Below are 17,732 nucleotides of genomic sequence, written 5' to 3'. Positions count from 1 at the left end.
CACAACGACTGTTTATCATAGACAATTTATTTTCCAGCGCTAAGTCAACATATAATAGCAAACTTACAACAATTATTTAACATTTTTAAAGCCATGAGGGGACAGAGCACGGAGCGGTCCGGGAGAGCGGAGGAGCCGGAGGCAGACGCACCGCGGGCTCCCCCGGAGGGCCCGCGCTGCGCGGGGCGCAGTCCCTAAGCCGCTGGGTCGCCTGCGTCGCGGGGAGCGCAGCCCCGGCTCGCGCTCGCCATGAGCCACCTCTTCAGTCCCCGGCTGCCCCTTCTGGCCGCCTCACCCATGCTCTATCTGTACGGTCCCGAGAGCCCCGGGCTGCCTCTGGCCTTCGCCCCGGCGGCGGCCGCTCTGGCCGCCTCGGGCCGGGCGGAGCCGCCCCAGAAGCCGCCCTACAGCTACATCGCGCTCATAGCCATGGCGATCCAGGACGCGCCGGAGCAGAGGGTCACGCTGAACGGCATCTACCAGTTCATCATGGACCGCTTCCCCTTCTACCACGACAACCGGCAGGGCTGGCAGAACAGCATCCGCCACAACCTCTCGCTCAACGACTGCTTCGTCAAGGTGCCCCGCGAGAAGGGGCGGCCAGGCAAGGGCAGCTACTGGACGCTGGACCCTCGCTGCCTGGACATGTTCGAGAACGGCAACTACCGGCGCCGGAAGAGGAAGCCCAAGCCAGGCCCGGGGCCCCCGGAGGCCAAGCGGGCCCGCGCCGAGACGCAGGAGCGCAGCTCCGAGGCGCAGCCTGGGGCGGGAAGCGGGACAGGGCGCTGCAGCCCCGCGACCCCCCGCCAGGAGGGAGTGCCCGCGCGCCCCTCGCCCCTGCGCGACGGCTCCTCTCCGCCCGCGCCCCTCCATCGGCCTGGCCCCGGGTCCCTGGAGGAGGACGGGGGCGACGCTGTCCAGGGCGCAGCGGCCTTGGCCTTAGGCCAGCCACCTCGCACAGCGAATGGCCCGGCGTCCCCCGCACGCCCTGCTTCCCACGGCTCTCCGAAGAGCTCAGACAAGTCCAAGAGCTTTAGCATAGACAGCATCCTGAGTCAGAAGCCTGCTGGAGAGAGCGAGCTCTTGGGGGGCTCCAAGCCGGAGCCCGGCAGCTGTTTGGGTGCCTCACTTGTGGCCCCCTCCTCAAGCCTCCGACCGCCTTTCAACGCTTCCCTGATGCTCGACCCCCACGTCCAGGGCGGCTTTTACCAGCTCGGGATCCCTTTCCTGTCATATTTCCCTCTGCAGCTTCCGGACACCGCGCTTCCCTTCCAGTAAGGCCAGCGGTGGCGCAGGTCCTTCCCCTACCCTGGGCTGGGCTTGTGAGCCACCTGGGGTCCCATCGCTGGGGAAAGGAGCCACTTATTGTAACTTTTTTTTTAATTGATCTTTTCTTCTGCAACGTGTGGATCCTGGGAAGAGTTATCAACTTTTGTACGCAGGTGGGCACCGTGGCCTGCCTCCTCCGAGGTGAGGCGGACTTTCCCAGAACCCGGAGCACCTTCGGAGATTTAAAAGACTGTGCCTGGCTAGAACTTGGGCTTCTCAGACCCCCTACTGCCAGAGCAGGAGAATTCCCTGACCTTAGGTCAGCCTGAGGTTGTGGTCTCCTGCTACCCAGCACAGGGCCTTCATGTCCAGAGCAGAAGGGCCCAGACAACCAGGGAGCAGGACGGAAGGGACAGTGAGGTGCTTTCAGACGGAGCCACAGTGTGACTGTGGCCAGCTCTGTTGTTGCTGCGGCTCAGGCCTTGGCTTTGAATCCATGGGGTGGTGGGTGTTTCACAGCTGGGTCTGTCTTGTTGTGGGGACACTGGCAGTCACCCCTGTGACTCCGGTTCTCTGGGAGATCTAGGGCCTGGTGAGGATTTACAACCAATGTCCAGGTGCAACCGAAGAAACCACAGTTTCATTTTAAATAGAGAATTTCTCTCTTTTTTTCTTTCTAGACTGTAAAAGGAATATGCTATATTCTTTGGCTAGATGCTTGACTATAGTACAACTGCCCTGTGAAAATGTCTGTATTAACAACCGCTAGTAAGACAGTACTTGCTATAAAGAAATTTTGTGGCATTACGACAGGATGCTGGTCAGCACCCATGATCTCATGGACGTGTTGCCGACACCAGCAGGCGTCCTGTCTTCTTGTTGTTGTTCTCAAGGGATCAAAAGACAGCAGAGGACACCGGAAGTGTGTGAGGGGGAGGGGAGGTGTCTTGGACACAGAACATTTTCCATCTCCGTGTTTTTTCTCCAAGACCTAGCTTTGACTTTTCCTACAATTTCCAGAATCGTGTAGGAAAGGACCACCTTTAATCCAAAAAGTCGGATGAAACAAACATGAAAGGCAGATACTGGCCAGGATGGGTCATGCGAGAAAGGGAAACTTCTGATATCTGCTGGAGGGTGTCTTTGGACCCCAAATAGGGGGCTCGGTGGGAGGATTCTTTCAGACATTCCCAGTTGATGGCATCCCAGCCAGCACCCAGTCTTCCCTCCTCCCAGCCAGCACCCGGTCCCTTCCCAGGGGCGGGCCCAGAGCCAACAGCTAATAAACACCTTACGGAGGTGCCTGGAAATCTGGGGGGTGGGGAGCAAGAAGGTTGGGGCACGGGAGGGCGGGCGGGGGGGTCCTGCAACAAAGATCTGGGTAAGAAGATGGAGATTTTTACCACCCAGTTCAGCTTGGAACTTTTGGGAAGTGCATCTGACCTCTTGGTTAGCTCCCTCTTCGGGTTGCCTTGTGGGGAAACGGAATTTCCTGAACCTCCAGGTGACTTTGGTTTTATCTGATGTGGGAAAGACCCAGTAAGTCAGTTCTGGAGGTAGGCTGCAACAGATCTTCAGAATAACTTTGGAAGTGATTTCCAGGACTTGTATAAAGATGAACACAAACTTTCCCGCAAGAGAGCCTATATCGCTTAATATCCTCGAGAGGACATTTCAGACACGCGTAATGATCTAATGATTAGGAGGCACAGAGTTGACTTTCTGAGAATTTCTTCTTAAAGGCAGTTGCCACTGACCCATACGTTTCCCTGAGCATAGTCTGCCCAGCCTGGTGGGGACGTTTTGGTGAGCTGCACAGTGTCCTTGATTTTGAGAACTTTGATGAGATCCCACTGTTGAGACCCAGGCTCACTGTGATTAACCTACAGTGTGGCAGAAGGGCTGTCCTGGACATTTTGTTATCCCAAAGTCTCAGCCTCTGTGAATAAAGTTGTTTTTTCATTAACCTCTCGGTGACTGGTTCAGTGGACTACTGGGGGGAATAAGCAAACAGTGTAATAGGAGAGACGAGCCGGGGATTACATGTGGGAGCCCCGTCAGTGTCTCAGGGGCTCTGGCTTCCGAGGCTGGGTTCACACACAGACTGGGTAGAGCAGGAGCAGAGAAGCCCAGGGTTGGTGGGTGCTGCCGAACAGTGTGGAAACGCCACGGTGTTGGTTATGTTTTTAATTTTTCTTTTTTTTTTTTTTGCGTTTGATTTGCTATCTCACGCGTTTTGTTAATTTACGGTGGCTGTTTTCTGGAGAAGCCAATAATCCAAGACTGCCATTTTAAAAAAAGATGGCATGTTAGAGTTACAATTCCAAGAAGTATAATATAAACATCATTTTACGGCTCAGAAAAAAAAGAGGCAGGAGCATGTGTCTGCTGTGTAAGAGTGTTTATACACACACAAGGCGGCATTCTGGTCCCTAATCCCTACGTTCATCTGGTTTGGGAAGGCTGAGGGGGACGGGATACAGGAGAGTGACAGGATGTATGGAATTGGTACAATCCCGTGCAGATTCCTTCCTACGGAAGAGAGGGAGGACCCGTCGATCTTAGCAGTCCACACGGCTGAGCCAGTTCTCCGGATTTAACCACAGGCCCCAGGCTGCAGGTCAGTAAGACAGAAAATGGTTTCTTCTCTTAGAGCAAAGTCCCCTCCGTATTCAGGGCGAACCAGAAGCAACCTGATCGTTCTACTCTCAGGCGATCTAAAGGTACCCCCTGTGCTCCCTTCTGAACAAAGGGAACAGATTCTGTCTTTCTGAGAAAGGTCCAAGGTCCGAGCTCAGTGCACACAGACACGGCCATGCGCCGATCATCGTGGGGATGGAGTGTGAGTGCCGCGTACCGTGGTGGACACAGAGGGCTGGACGTGGGTGTGCATGCTTGTACACGTGCCCGTGTGCATGTGCGTGGGCTCTGTACACAGGGACGCGCAGAAGCTCCTGTTTGTTTGCACAGGAGCAGGACAGAGGGCGCAGATCAAACGCTGAATCCTTCCAGATTAATCCAAGCATTGCTACTTTCGGAAAGATTTTTCTTTCTCGACGCAGTTCCAGCCCGGGAAGCTTTGGGTTTTGCGCTTTTCTAATGAAACTAACAAAGATTTCACTAAAGAGTCTTGGAAGGCACATCAGTGTTGAGGCCTTTGCTTCTATGACTTGCGCAAGGGTCAGAGAACTCTGCAAAGGCCTTTTGCTTTGGTGCTGGACGTTCGTGGGCTCTCGTAGCAGCTAATGGCCCTGCTGCGTCTCAAATGCCTCCGAAAGTTTTCCAGAACCTGAGCAGGATGTGATTCGCCTTTTCGGATGTAATGGCATCTCTCTGTGAGGGAGGCCACGTGTGGTTCCTACCGTCTCAGGAGGAGAGGCCTGTATCCACGGGCGGGTTAAAGCACTGGCCAGCCATGAGGTTACTGTTGCCGCTGAAAGCTACTGTTAGCGTCCCAGACGCAGGTGCTGTTTCCAGGAGCGGAGGCGCCGGAGAGGGAGCCTCGGCTCTGTGCACTTCCCATCTTCACGGTGTCTGGAGACATCTTGCTTGCAGGAAGCAGAGGTTACTCCATAAAGTAAAAAATGGGCATGATAATAAGCAAAGCTCCTTGTTTAAAAATAAAGAGCATGAGTTCGTTGGAAAGGTGAAATTCTTTGGATCCACATTTCCAGCAGTTTTAAAAAAACACGTCTGAACAGCTAAACGGCGAGTTCTCTACTACAGTCGTCCTCACCCAGGTTCCTCACTCAGGAACACCAGACTCGGGGTTCTGTAGGGCCAGGCACACACCATGCGCGTGCAGCATCCTCGTGGGGAGCACCAGGGCGTGGCGGAGACTGGGCCGAGCTGAGGGGCTTGCCTCTTCTAGTGGCATCCAAAGGCCAGTCTCACTGGGCAGACCGTGCGAGGGGCACACGGGCCTGAGGTGTGTTCAAGCCCAGGGTCTCAGGCACGGCGGGCAGATGAGAGTGCGTGCAAATCCAGTTCTGGCCCTGGAAGGTGGCCCTAAGGAAAGGGGGTAACTAGAGCACATGTCCTAGGTCCTGGGGTGGGGGTGCTATGTGGCAACTCTGTTGCCTTTATTTACCCGGTGGTGAGGGGGGAGAGCGAAGGGGGGTGGGGCAAAGGTTTGGTCTTAACCTTTTCCCATTAAGCATGAGAATCAGGGTTCCAGCAGGAAACAGAAACCCCGTTATACGAGCCGATGGAGAAGACCAGGGGGAGGGACTGCTTACGGTGTGTGGGGGGGGGCGGCAGGCCGGGGGGGGGCACGGCAGCTCCGCGGCGAGTCTGGGTGAGTGTGGTTGCAGACCCCGTGTCCGCACGGCAGGGAGCCGAGGAGGAATACCCCAGCCCCTCTCCTCTCCTGCCTTCCAGCCCCACGTGGATGCCTCTGATTGGCTGAGCCCGCTGGATGCCCACCTGCAAGGGAGCGCAGGAGGCGCAGTACACGGGGGTCCGCCCGCAAGGCCAGGAGGGACTGACCATGCTCAGGGTGGTGGCGCGGCAGACAGACTGTGCCCAGCACGGCCGAGGGGGAGGGAGTGTCCTTCCCTCAGGCCGGTCGGTGGCACCTGTCCTGACCACACTGTTGGTCCGAGAGCCAGGACTAGGATATCTTGGACGGTACCAGCAGCCACGGCCGGCCTTCCAGGAGATCGGACTCTCCTACCGGCCAGCCTTCCGGGAGAGGTGAGTCTAGAGCCTGTCGGAGACCCTCTTTAGGGGGCAGGGCCTGGGTCTGGACTTAGCTCCCGGGGGCCCCGTCCCTGGGCACACAGTCTCTGCCTTCACAGAGTTCTGAGCCTGAGTTGCCGGGATCTGTGAGTGGCGCCACGCGGAAATCTTTCAGTTCGCAGAGAATCTGATACAAAGTCCGCTTTTACTACGGGTGTCCTGCACGTGGCCGGAGCGGTCTCGTCTGCAGGCCGTGCGGACCTCGTGCTGGTGAGGGCGGCCTCCAGCCCGAGTGCAGAGGCAGTGGGACACGTGCGAGGTGTCTGGGCCCCAGGACAGCATCCAGGTCAAGCGCTCTGGGAAGGGCGGAGGGACACTCCGGGGTCCAGGGGATGGCGTCACCTTGGACAACACGAAGTGGAAAACGCAACTCCCGTCCTCACAGTGTGCGATGTAAGATGCAGAAACGCCACGCCTCTCGGCATGCCGGCATCCTGCTTTCCCAGGTGTCGGCCACTGTGACTGCTGCGTAGCTTTCTAGGTGTTTCTAGACCCACTACCAGTGGAGGAATTCCTCTCATTACTGTCTCGTTGACTTGTTAGCTTTCCGTAGGTTGAGTTTGGGTGGGGGTGGGGAGGGGTGGGTTACCCTGGTGGAGGTGGTGTCCTCCGCGCCCACCAGGCAGGAGCTAATTACCCAGCCTTGCCTTTTTGTGCTGTGTGACATCAGCAAAGTGACCTAACACTTCTGTGCCTTAACTCGCTCACCTATACAAATGGGGACAGCATCAGCGGCCTCACGGATCCGTCCGGAGGAGCAAAGTAAGATGATGGGTCTACGTTCACGAAACAGCGCCTGCCCCGGTTCCATCTCACAACCGCAATCCCCACGATGCCTCCTGCAGGCAGAATGCGCTCAGGGAAGGGGAGGTCTGTGTACAGACAGGGCCGCTCATCTAAACACTTCGGTTTTGTGGGCTTGTTTGTGCCTTCCTAGTTATGCAACGAGATCATGACCCGTCGGCCCTGCTCCCGTTGTGTGACTCTGGAGCTAGCGGAAGGCTCGGGGGCTGACTCCTCCGGGAGGCTGGGAGGCAAGTTCCTCTCTTCACTACCCGGCTACGTCTCCTGAGATGGTCCAAGCATTTGAACATGAAACCAAAAGCAAAATAAGCAGCGATTCATGGCGGGGGATCCTCGAGAGCCACAGGGGAGCCGATTCCGCAGGCCGAAGAGAGCAAGGTCCCTTTGGCGTTTCCTCACGCGGGGGCTCAGAGGGGCTTCCCAGGGTCACTGTGCAGCCACTGTGGACCCAGGGGCCCCGGGAATGAACGTGAGCCTTCATTTCTGCCCCCGGCACCAGGTCCGCTGCCGGGGAGAAGGGGACCAGCCCAAGGAGCAGGGTTCCTCAAACTCTTGTGTTCCACAGCCCGCCTTGTAAAGTGCAGGGGACGTTTCTTTAAATGCTGTGGCTAAATATAGCAAGGGCTTGGTCAGCTCGAACATTTTTAGAAAGCACATTACAAATCAGGAATGTTTTGAAGAAATAAATAAACTTTCCCACATTTTTGGACTTTGAGTCGGCTCTGTGGGCTCCATCTTGGGAGCCTGATGGTGGGTGGGTGGGTGGGGGGGTCGTGGTGAATAATTCGTGGTGAGGCTCCGGCTGGTGCCCGAGTTCCGGCAGTGACTTCTCCTTCCCTCCACCGGGCGTGCGTGGGAGACGCTATCAGGTTAAGGGCACCGGGCGTCTGAGTAAGGGCTGCCCGGTGACCCAGGGAAGTGAGGATTAAAGGGAAACCAATCTAGCACCTTTCACAGCTCGTCTAGTCTCGTTCTGGGTGTTTGCTGGACTTCCAGGCCAGAGGAGCAGGATCTTGAGGACGGTGATGCCCGTTTTCTGTGTTGCAGGAGGACCAGCAGCTCCGGCCCCTTCCAGGGCCGGGATCCGGTCCCCAGGGGCCCCCCATCGATGTGGTGGGACCAGACGGCGTGTCCCTGGAAGCTGCCTGACTAGGCCAGTCTGCTCAGCAGCCGGAATCGAGAGGCACACGGTGAGGGGCCACGGCCGTCTGGGGGATCCGTGGGGCTCAAAGGACCAGCCCAGCCTTTCTTCTCACCTGTCTGTACTCCGTTTCCATGTGACGGCATCTCTCCATGACCTTGACTGTCCTTTTACAGTTCGGGTCGTGGCACCCTGCACTCAAGGCACTGTGGCAGCTCACGTGTTCACGACAGAAGCGTGGGAAGGACCGGAAACAGGGCAAACCTGCACCCCCGGTCACCTGTAAAATCCCGCCTCCGTGAGGTTCGAGGAGGCGACATTTCAAGGGTGTTCAGGCCGGTCGCTCTGATGGGCACGGGCGCAGGCACACGCACCCATACGTGTAAACTGCCCCTTACTTCATCACTGCCATCAGTCGTCATCACCCAGTCACCGGGGGGCTGCCCTGTGTTCTCAGTGCAGGGACACGCGCAGTGCGGGGACAGAGACCGCTGTAAGGCCCCATCCCTTATGGCTGACTGCCCCGCAAGAAGGAGATGAGCACAATTCAGATGTCCTTCCTTCCTTACTGAACCTTCTCATTTTGAAATAGTTACAGATTCACAGGAAGGAAACAAAGAAATGTCCGGGGAAGTGAGACACTTGTTTTGTACCAGAATTCTGAAGTCATTTTGCAATCTGATTTTCACATCTGGCACCAAGGATTGGGGACAGAGACCCCCACCAAATGATGGCTGGCTGACGGGTCTGCTCAGCGAACTTGCCGTCCCCTCCCTCCTGGTCAAGGAGACACCACGCTGGCTTCTGTGTCCGAGCCACAGCAGACCTCACGCTCCCCTCTCGTGTGCCTTCCTATTCTCCCGCTGTTACGGAAGTGCCCGCCCGTGAGCAACAGGACCTCTGTCGTCTGCTGGGCTCGGTGGGTCTCTAGCGGGACTGACCCCTGGAATCACCAGGGGGCTTTACAGAATACAGGTGGCGGGGTCACAACCCCTGACGGTATGCCAGAAACCTCTCCAGATGGTCCCAGTGCGCAGCTGAGTTCAAGAACCAGTGGGTTCGGTGTCGGTAAGGGGAGGTCTGAGGTCAAGTGCCCGGATTATTCAGAAAAACCACTTGGCATGAAGAAACAGGAAAGGAGGTCTGGGGCTGCATGAAACGGAGCCGCTGCTGGTGTTTCCTGAGGCCCCATCGCTCCCGCGTGTCCTCCCGGGAGAGGGTGTCGGCACGTCGTCCTCACCACCCGGCATCTCGCTGGAACATTTCAACAGCCCCGTGAGCTTGCCCTGAGCCTTCCCACTTGATGGATGAGAGAAATCGAGGCTGGTGGAGGGGGACGCAGACCAGGAGCGCCTCGTCAGGGAGAACCGAGTCTGAAATGGGGACCAGCCTTCGGATGCGTCCGCTCTCCTTCACACCGTCCCGATGCGGCGACGCGCAGCGGAGTTCAGGCTCAGGGTCAGGGACACCCCGCGTCTAGGGCTGTGCAGAGAGCGGCGCGACGTTTTATTTTATCCTTGCCGTGGGCAACGGGTCTCGTCCCAAGCAGTCCCTGCGATCAACATCACTGGTCGCTCTTCAGCTAACCAACAGCGAGTGCCCCAAAACGCTGGGCCTCGGACACTCCTTAGGGGCATAAAGGTGGACCAGGCCCAGGTCTTGTCCTCGAGGGTTTTGTGTGCAGGTGGGGAGAGCTGGGGAAGCAAAGGGACACGCGGAGGGCAGCCCCGAGCAGCAGGGTTGTATGACTCAACGCGCCGACAGCCCCAGGGCTCGCTGATCCCCGCACGGTGCGTGTTTGTGAGAACCCACGACCGAGAACCAGCTGATGGCGAAAGTCACCTTCTCCCATCCTCTCCTTGCGGATCTTCAAGTTCGTGGGTCTCTTGACCTCCCAGACCGGTGAGCAGAGAGAGAGCGATTTCACAATGCTTAGCGGCCACCCTGAAAACAAAAAAACAAAACTAAAAAGCAAACAGGTGTGGTTAATATTAACCATGTGTTTTAGTGAACCCCACTCGTCCGAAACCCGACCGTTTCAGCCGACCACTGACCACCCCAATGCACTGAGGAGATTTGCAGTTTTTAGGTGGTTCTAAGTCTCGGAAACTGAGTGTGTGTCGGGAGCCTGGGGGGCATCTCCGTGGAGACACGGTCACGCTGCCGGCGCTCCGGGGCGGTGCGTGTCCCGTGGTTGCCGGCAGGCAGGGGTGGCTCCCGATTCTCTTTGCTCACCCCTCCTCACCCCTCCCTGGAAGTCCGCCGTCCTGTGGGGTCCTCGTTCCCACCGCAGTCGGGTCACAAGAGCTGCGCGGGTCTCCCTGCCTGCTGTGTCGGCGACACCCGGGCGGAGGGTGTCTCATTTTTCGTGTGCTCCCTTTTCCTGCAAGCGCTAGCCTCCAGCGGGCCGTGCACTCGGCATCCAAAACACGTCATAGGGTTGCGTTTTCCTTGATGCCTGACTCTCCCACTTGAGCCAATGTCCTTCAGCTTATGATGAGCAAGTGCTTGGTGCGTAATGGCCAGTATTTGTCAGAGGGACAGACACTTTTAGGAAGTCCTGGGTCCCCCCTCTGATGTCTTCTTCCATCCGGGGTTACTCTGACCCCCTTATGCCCTCAGCCCGGGAACCAGCGTAGGGCTTAGCTGACAGCTGAGTGTGGACAGAATTAACTGGGGGCCCAGCCTGGCTTTTCCCCTTGGGAGTGAGCTTCCCTCAGGGGTACACATTCTGTTTACTCTCGAGGATCTGGGGGTACGGGCAGAGGTGGCCCACAGCTGCCTGGATGGGTGGGCGAGTTGGCCGCTCACCATGGCTATACGCCACACTCTCCCACTGAGCCTTTAAAATAAACATGCTGACTTCTTTCGGCCCAAACCCGTCATTTCCCCAAAGGTTCCGAATTCAGGCAAATCCCCAGTTTAACTGGTGAGAGCCCCACCAAGGAGCAAGGAGGAGGTGTGAACTCCCCGAGGCACAAGATTATACAGAGCAGGGTCACAGCGGGCTCCCCGCTCCCAGTTGGCGGGGAGGGGGGCAGCCGGCAGCGCATGAGAAAAATGCTAGCCGGAAGGAACCGCTCTTCTCACTCTGGAGCGCCCCTGCGGGTGAGGACCTCCCCGAAGAATCAGAGGGAGTGCGGTCTTCTGAGCACCGTGGAAGAGACCCAGGGTTTCGTGTTTAATCTCTGCAGCATCCAGAGGGGCAGGGAGCCTGTTCAAACTGCAGACGCGACCTCTGATTTATAGGTTTTCGAGGGGGGTGAGAAGGATGCTCCCGGGGAAGCTGGGATTGTGGGGAGGGGGGTGGATTAGGAACAAGAAGGCGGGGCAGCAGCTGGGGACTGTGAGAAGCAGAAGAGTTCCTTGGAGCTCCATTAGGAACGGGCGGTTGTCTTTCCCAGCAACAGAAATTCTCCATGGGCCCCATAACTCATGCCGCAGAGCAGAGCTTGAGATCAGCTCAGAGAAGCTGCTCTTGGTCTGACCACCGACTATGATGCGCGTGCGCGCGTGTGCATGTGTGTGAGTGTGTGTGTGCGGCAGAAAGAGGCTGTGGGGGGACAAGACCGTCCACCGGTGCCCCAGATCGGGGTGGGGGGACCCTGCCGGCGCCCTGCACTTCCTCCCCTCCGCGTCCCACAGCCGTCCTCCAGTCTTCAGAGAGCTTCCCGAGCCTTTGTTTTCATGAGCAGAGCAATATGTAATAATAGTTGTTAAAATAATTGTATTTCTGTTTTTACATCTGTAAAGATTAAGTTAAACAGTATGAAGCCCATTAAACTATTTCATGACACGCTGCCGTAAATTGCCCTTCATTCCCACTGCTACTATTATTCCAGAGTAAACTTCAGAGATCGGGCGGCTGCCACGGAGGGTTATTTATAGCGGCTCATTCATCAATAAAAAACTTCAAAAGGAATCTGTTACTCTTCTATTGGGAAGCCAAAGAAAACTCACATAAAGACAGCCCCGTTAGGAAACAAAGCGGAGGCGACCGCAGGACGTTTAGTGAAGTAAAATCCTGATTTCTAACAAATACCACATCACGAAACGAGATTGCTGGCAACGTGAATCCATTGAAGCAACCCGGACCCCACTGGATAGTTAAAATAAGCTGTTAAACAGTTGTATTGACGTTGGCTTCAAAGGGCCTGGTCCTCCTTCGGGGTTTTAAAAGTGTAATAGGTTTGTGATCTTGACGTGGCGGAGCAAATCTTTTCATCTTCCGCAAGCTCGGGGACGGACTCGTCCATTTGCCGGTGGCTTATGGTCTGGAACGAGAATCTCTTCGGTTTTAGTGTGAAACCGGGCTGGGGACTAGAGGGGAGGCTGCGAGGCTGGGGTACCATTCACGGCGCACGCACTGTGTTCCTGGTGCCGCCCTTCAGAAGTGGGTGTGCTGGGCTCCGTCCGTGTCCATCACACGGACCCCAAAACATGACCCATCTATGAGCCCACCTTTCGTGACATTTTAGGACGGCTGTGATTTGTTCCATGTCAGGACCCAAAGCAGGACCGGATGTAGCCATTGGCACATTCATGGACGAAACCGCCACCAAACAGGAAGGCGAACCCCAGGGTGTCGGATGAGGGGAGCCCTGGCGCTCTGCATTCCTGCGCCTCGACCCTGGACAGGACCCTGGTGGCACGGTGCCCAGTATCCCGGAGATGAGCTGTGGGAAGGAAACCGTGTCTGACCGACTCTGTGTTGTGGAGATGGATGGTACCTCTGGAGGTGGAGGCTGGGACGCCGGCCGTGGCAACGCGGGCTCGAGCATTCACAGTCATCAAGCGATTAGCCTGCGCTGGGAACCCCGCCCAGTGAGAGCCTCACGGGTTTTCTGTCACTCATTTTCCCAGGCCTGTGATGTGAGTAATAACGTTGTACCCATTTCACAGATGGGCAGATGGAAGCTCGGTGAATTGATTCACATGAGGTTGCTCAGCTGGGAGCTGCAAGGGCTCAACTTCAGGACTGGCGTGGGAGGCTCGTTTCCTCTCTCTGCCCGTGCCCAGATGGAAGGTTCCAGATTCGGACAGACGGGGTCCTGGTGATGGTCATGCATGTTGTCTACCACGTGGACACGGCCGGGAGGCTGAGTCCAGGCGGAAAAGCAGGACGCCCTCGGCTTGCTGAGCTGTGTGCCCTGGCGGAGGTGGGTCGGGGCCAGCCCTATCTGGGTTGGAAATCTGGCTTCGTCCCTCGTTAGCGAGGGACACAGCCTCTTGGAGACTCAGATCTCTCACCCTTCAAATGCGGTAATAACGTCAAGGCGGTGGTGAGGATCGCATGGGATGAGGTCATTAATCGTGTGATAATCATCACCCGCACGGCCTGGGCGCCGACTCTGAGCCAACTTGAGGGCTGCCCTGGGGAGACACGGGCATTCCCTTCCACACCGGGATGGCCCTTCTGCCCTCCTTCTGCAGACAGGGTCGGTCGCTTGCCCAGCAGCGCAGGGCTCCCCGTGGGAGAGCGGGGAGGCGAGGCCGGCGGTCAGGCCCCGGAGTCTGCCCTCGTCTCTCCTAGCGGACCGCCGGTGAGTGCAGAGGGACCGGGGGCCGCCCTCAGAGCACACTGACCGGCAAGGACGAGAGCCGGTGCTCCTTCCGGCCGTCTGTTGGCCGCAACGATTTCTTGCCGGCCGCCACGCTCCAGGGACACCGTCTCCGAGGATTCGTGGGGTTTTGTTCTAGAATGTTGTCCTCCAAGTGTGCCTGATCTAGACAGGCAGCCGCCGTGGGCTTGGGAACTGGGACTCGGACCCCATCCCCGCCTCCGCTAGCCCCGTGCGCTCCGGACTCAGTTTCCCGTGTGACAAGGCATGGGCCCCGTGAGGGCCAAGGGCTGCTGCGTTGGCGTGCAGCCCGGGTCTCTGCCGTCGGAGCTCGGAGGGCCCCCGGCGCACGTGCCTGAGCACAGACGTGCCTGAGCACAGACGCTCCTTTTAGCCTCCGGACGGACTCTCAAAGGACAGCACTTTGATTCTGTTCAGAGCTTAAGGCAAGAGCCCCGTCCCAGGCACCAGAGCAGTGACCAAGTTACTGCCATTTAACTACGGTCGCCCTGTTCATCGCCATAGACGGTTGCAGGGGGCAGTTCGGAGAGCATCTCTGATTAGGCCTGGGGACCAGAGCAACGTGGAAATGCTGCCTTTTGCAATTCGCTTGAATTTCCTTGAAAGCAGTTACTGTGAAGACCAGAATCACTGCCTGGCCGCGCGTTAACCTCCTGGCGCGAGGAAGGGAGCCGGGCTTGTTGGATGCAGGACGGAGGGAGCGAAGCTAGCTCGCAGCCCGGCCTGGCGTTCCCTGCATTCAGGGTCCTTTCCTTAGACCTGCTCTTGGAACTGAATGGATTCAGAGACACGCAGGATTTGCTGACCATCTCACCCGCTTTTAAAAACGCTTGGGGTTCCCTAAAACCGAAATGATATTTGCCACACCCCTTCCCCTCCATTTCTAAACCCATGTGGATTTTAAGGGGAATTTAATCCATGTGTTTCTGATTCATTTGCTCTTAACTCATCAAAACCTTGTTTCAAAAAAGCTATTTATGTCCAAGGAGCTTTTGGAGCTGGGCTTTAAATCTTTTCAAAGTCTCCCCTTCCCGGCTTTGAAATGAGATGTTGCCTTTTGCCAAGCATAAATGAGCTCAGCAGCCGAATAAAAGGTTCCTGTTTGGTTCACAGTTGGAGACTGTGAATTCTCAGTGGGCTGTGAAGGACCAAAAACCTCTCCCCTCTGAAGGCTCGGCAGGTCCCCTTCTTCTCGAGGCAGGACCCATGTCCTGTAGCCTTGGTGTCTGTCCGGGAGCCTGCTTGGTGGCCACGGGCCGGGGAGTGGCAGGAGTGAGGGAGCCCATCGAGGCTTCCTCCCAGGCTCTGCTCGGAGAAGGCGGAGCGCTCGGGAGACACTTTGAGGAGCGGTCTCCCCACATTTAGGGGAGTATAACTTAGGAGTGACTGCTAACTTCTGCATAAAGTCCGAGATATTTTTAAAATTGGAGTAGACCTGACAGGGTCTGAATTATTTTCAGCTAAGTTCGGAGCGTAGAGAACGCACTCCCCCCTCCGACCTCTACCGATTACCTGCTTGGTGCCAGTCTCGATTTTGAAACAAATCTGGGACTTCACCTCATTTCATTCTTAAATATTTTGGCCTATGTCTCCAAAATATAAGGAAGGGTTCTTAAAAAATCCACAAGACCGGGGGCGCCTGGGTGGCTCAGTGGGTTAAAGCCTCTGCCTTCGGTTCAGGTCATGATCTCAGGGTCCTGGGATCGAGCCCCACATCGGGTTCTCTGCTCAACAGGGAGCCTGCTTCCTCCTCTCTCTCTCTGCCTGCTTCTCTGCCTACTTGTGATCTCTGTCTGTCAAATAAATAAATAAAATCTTAAAAAAAAAAATCCACAAGACCGTGATCACAAAGTGACAGTAAATCCCCAAATTTCGTGCACTGTCGCAGCCGTGATTAATCTCCCCCGTTTTCCCATAATGTGTATTTCTTTGAAGCTTTTGGACCAGCCTCACTGCTTCGCTCAACCTGCTAAGTGTTTATGCATTTGTATTTCTTTCTCGGAGCACCCCTTTGGTGTGGCTGAGAAGGGCTGAGTAATTACTTTGACCAAGCATCGTTTGCTGAGCACCTGCCTTGATTGGGGCCTCTTGGGGGACGGCACAGGTTTGGCGAGCGGGAGTTCCTGCACCGAAGCAGGTGACTCTGAGAGCATAACCACCAGCCACCTCGTAAGTAAACCGAGGCCCCGAGGCCAAGTGGCTTTTCCAAGGGGTCAGGGCTTTCAGATGGAGCCCGGAGTCGGACCACGTCCTTTAACCTCCAAGATCGGGTCCTTCCACTGACGCCTGATGCCCCTTCGCGGTGTTGGACAAGGGCTCACTCTTGGCTGCTTCTCTGGGTCTGCTGTCCATCCCTGGGCTGTGCCAGCGTGGGTGCGTCCCTTTGTGTCTCCGGAGCATGAGACCGAGGACCGCAGGACGACACAGACTTGTAGCCCGCTGCCCGGGCCGGGCAAGCACGGGCTGTTTCCTTTGGTTCGACAATATTTCAAAGCACATGCATCTTGGAGGGCTTGTTCTTGGTGGTGACCCGAGCAGCCTAGTGTCTATAGCCTTACAGCTGGTCCCCTGTCGGATTTGACCCCTGGATCACAGGTGGCCTCACACACGTCGCAGGCTTGAAAGGGCAACGCTTCGACCTCAGCCTTCGAAGCGTATTTGAAGCGGCTTGTACACACGTGTGCGTCTTCCCATCGCCGCTCAGGCTGCTCGAGACACTTTCCCTCACCCCCGACGTTCCCGGGAGCCCTTCCCCAGCCAGGACCCACGCCCTGCAGGTCCGCCCTGTCGTGACTCTGCCGCCGTTTGCTTTATTCACTCCTGACTGTCATTCACGCGCTCTGCGGGCACACGGTGCGGACTGGTCTGAGTGCAGCTGCCCTTCCGCAGGCAGTGATGTGCCTGCTGCTGCCGGCCGTGCGCTCTGGCTTGTTCCTTTCCCCTGCAGCGTGGTGTTCCCGTATGGGAGAGTAGAGCGTCTCCACCCCTCACCTCTGCACGAGTGTACCACAGTCTCCCCACCCTGTTCAAGCATCCTGCGGTCTCTCCCCCTGCTTGAGCGTACCGGGGTCTCTCCCCCCTGCATGAGCGCACCACAGTCTCCCCCCTGCATGAGTGCACCGGGGTCTCTCTCCCCCCCCCTGCAGGTCTGTACTGGGGTCTCTCTCCCTGCATGAGCATACTGCTGCCCCTGCACGAACGCACTGCGGTCTCTTCCCCTGCACGAGCATACTGAGGTCTCTCCCCCTGCACGAACATACCACAGTCTCTCCCCCCTGCATGAGCGTACCGCAGTCTCTCCCCCTGCACGAGCGCACCGCCATCTCCCCCTGCACAGGTATCCCACGATCTACCGATCTGTGGCCTTGCAAAGGCACTGGGGTTGTTTGCAGGTCTAGCCTGAGTAGGGCTGCTATGAGCATTTGCGTGCATGTCTCTGAAGCACGTAAGCCTACGCGCTCATGTCTGTTGGGGATGTGCTCAGGAAAGGGCCACAGTGCGGTCACGGGGGCCAACCGTTTGCTTCGCTAAGTCTGCCAGACGGCGTCCCGGCGCAGCTCCTGACCTGCATTTCCCCCTCCTTCAGAGGGGCAGCCTGTGCACTCACTGCCCGCTCGCTCCGCGGGCTCCTGGCACAGACGGGCTGTCCGCTGACACAGCTCATGTCTGGGGAAGCGTCCTGCGCAGGCCCCATCCCACCGCACCTTCGCCGGGCCACGGCCGACGTCCGAGCCGCCGCCACAGATGACAACTGCACGCCACTCCGTTTTTCTCGTTTTCCTTCTTTTTAGAGAGAGAGAGAGAGAGCGCATGAGCGCGAGGGGGGCGTGGAGGGGTGGTGCGTGGGGAGGGGCACGGGGAGAAGGAGAGAGAATCGGAAGCAGGCTCCAGGCTGAGCACGGAGCCAGAGGTGGAGGCCCGTCTCACGACCTGAACCAAAATTAAGAGTCGGACACTTAACCCGACGGAGCCAGCCAGGCGCCCCCACCCCCCGCACACCGCGCGGTCCGCCCGGCCCTCCTCCCGTCCTCCCAGAGCTCTGCGGGGTGGGCGCCACCATGCCCACTCTGCAGAGGGCAAAGCTGAGGCTCCGTGAGCCAGTGGCTTGGTCCCCACGGGGCTGAGGGGCGGAGCGGGGGACCCAGACGTTCCTGAGGCCCGTGTGCTCCGTCATTAGCCTACCCACCCCTGAGCCC

At 57.3% G+C, this 17,732-nt stretch overlaps 1 protein-coding gene across 1 annotated transcript; it reads left to right on the top strand.

Moving 5' to 3' along the window:
* FOXL1 (forkhead box L1) lies at positions 1 to 2,594 on the top strand. The gene has a single exon (XM_045986939.1). It carries the CDS (start codon positions 250 to 252, stop codon positions 1,276 to 1,278), a length of 1,029 nt encoding a protein of 342 aa, XP_045842895.1. The 5' UTR covers positions 1 to 249; the 3' UTR covers positions 1,279 to 2,594.
* Positions 2,595 to 17,732: the final 15,138 nt, after the last annotated feature.

Source organism: Meles meles, chromosome 19, assembly GCF_922984935.1.
Source record: "Meles meles chromosome 19, mMelMel3.1 paternal haplotype, whole genome shotgun sequence".
Taxonomy (NCBI): Eukaryota; Metazoa; Chordata; class Mammalia; order Carnivora; family Mustelidae; genus Meles; species Meles meles.
Note: the sequence above shows the minus strand (reverse complement) of the source record. Positions and strands in the feature narration are given on the sequence as shown.

What these genes read in the sequence shown, in the direction of transcription:
- FOXL1 (XM_045986939.1), top strand. Translation starts at nt 250, where the DNA reads ATGAGCCACCTCTTCAGTCCCCGGCTGCCCCTTCTGGCCGCCTCACCC.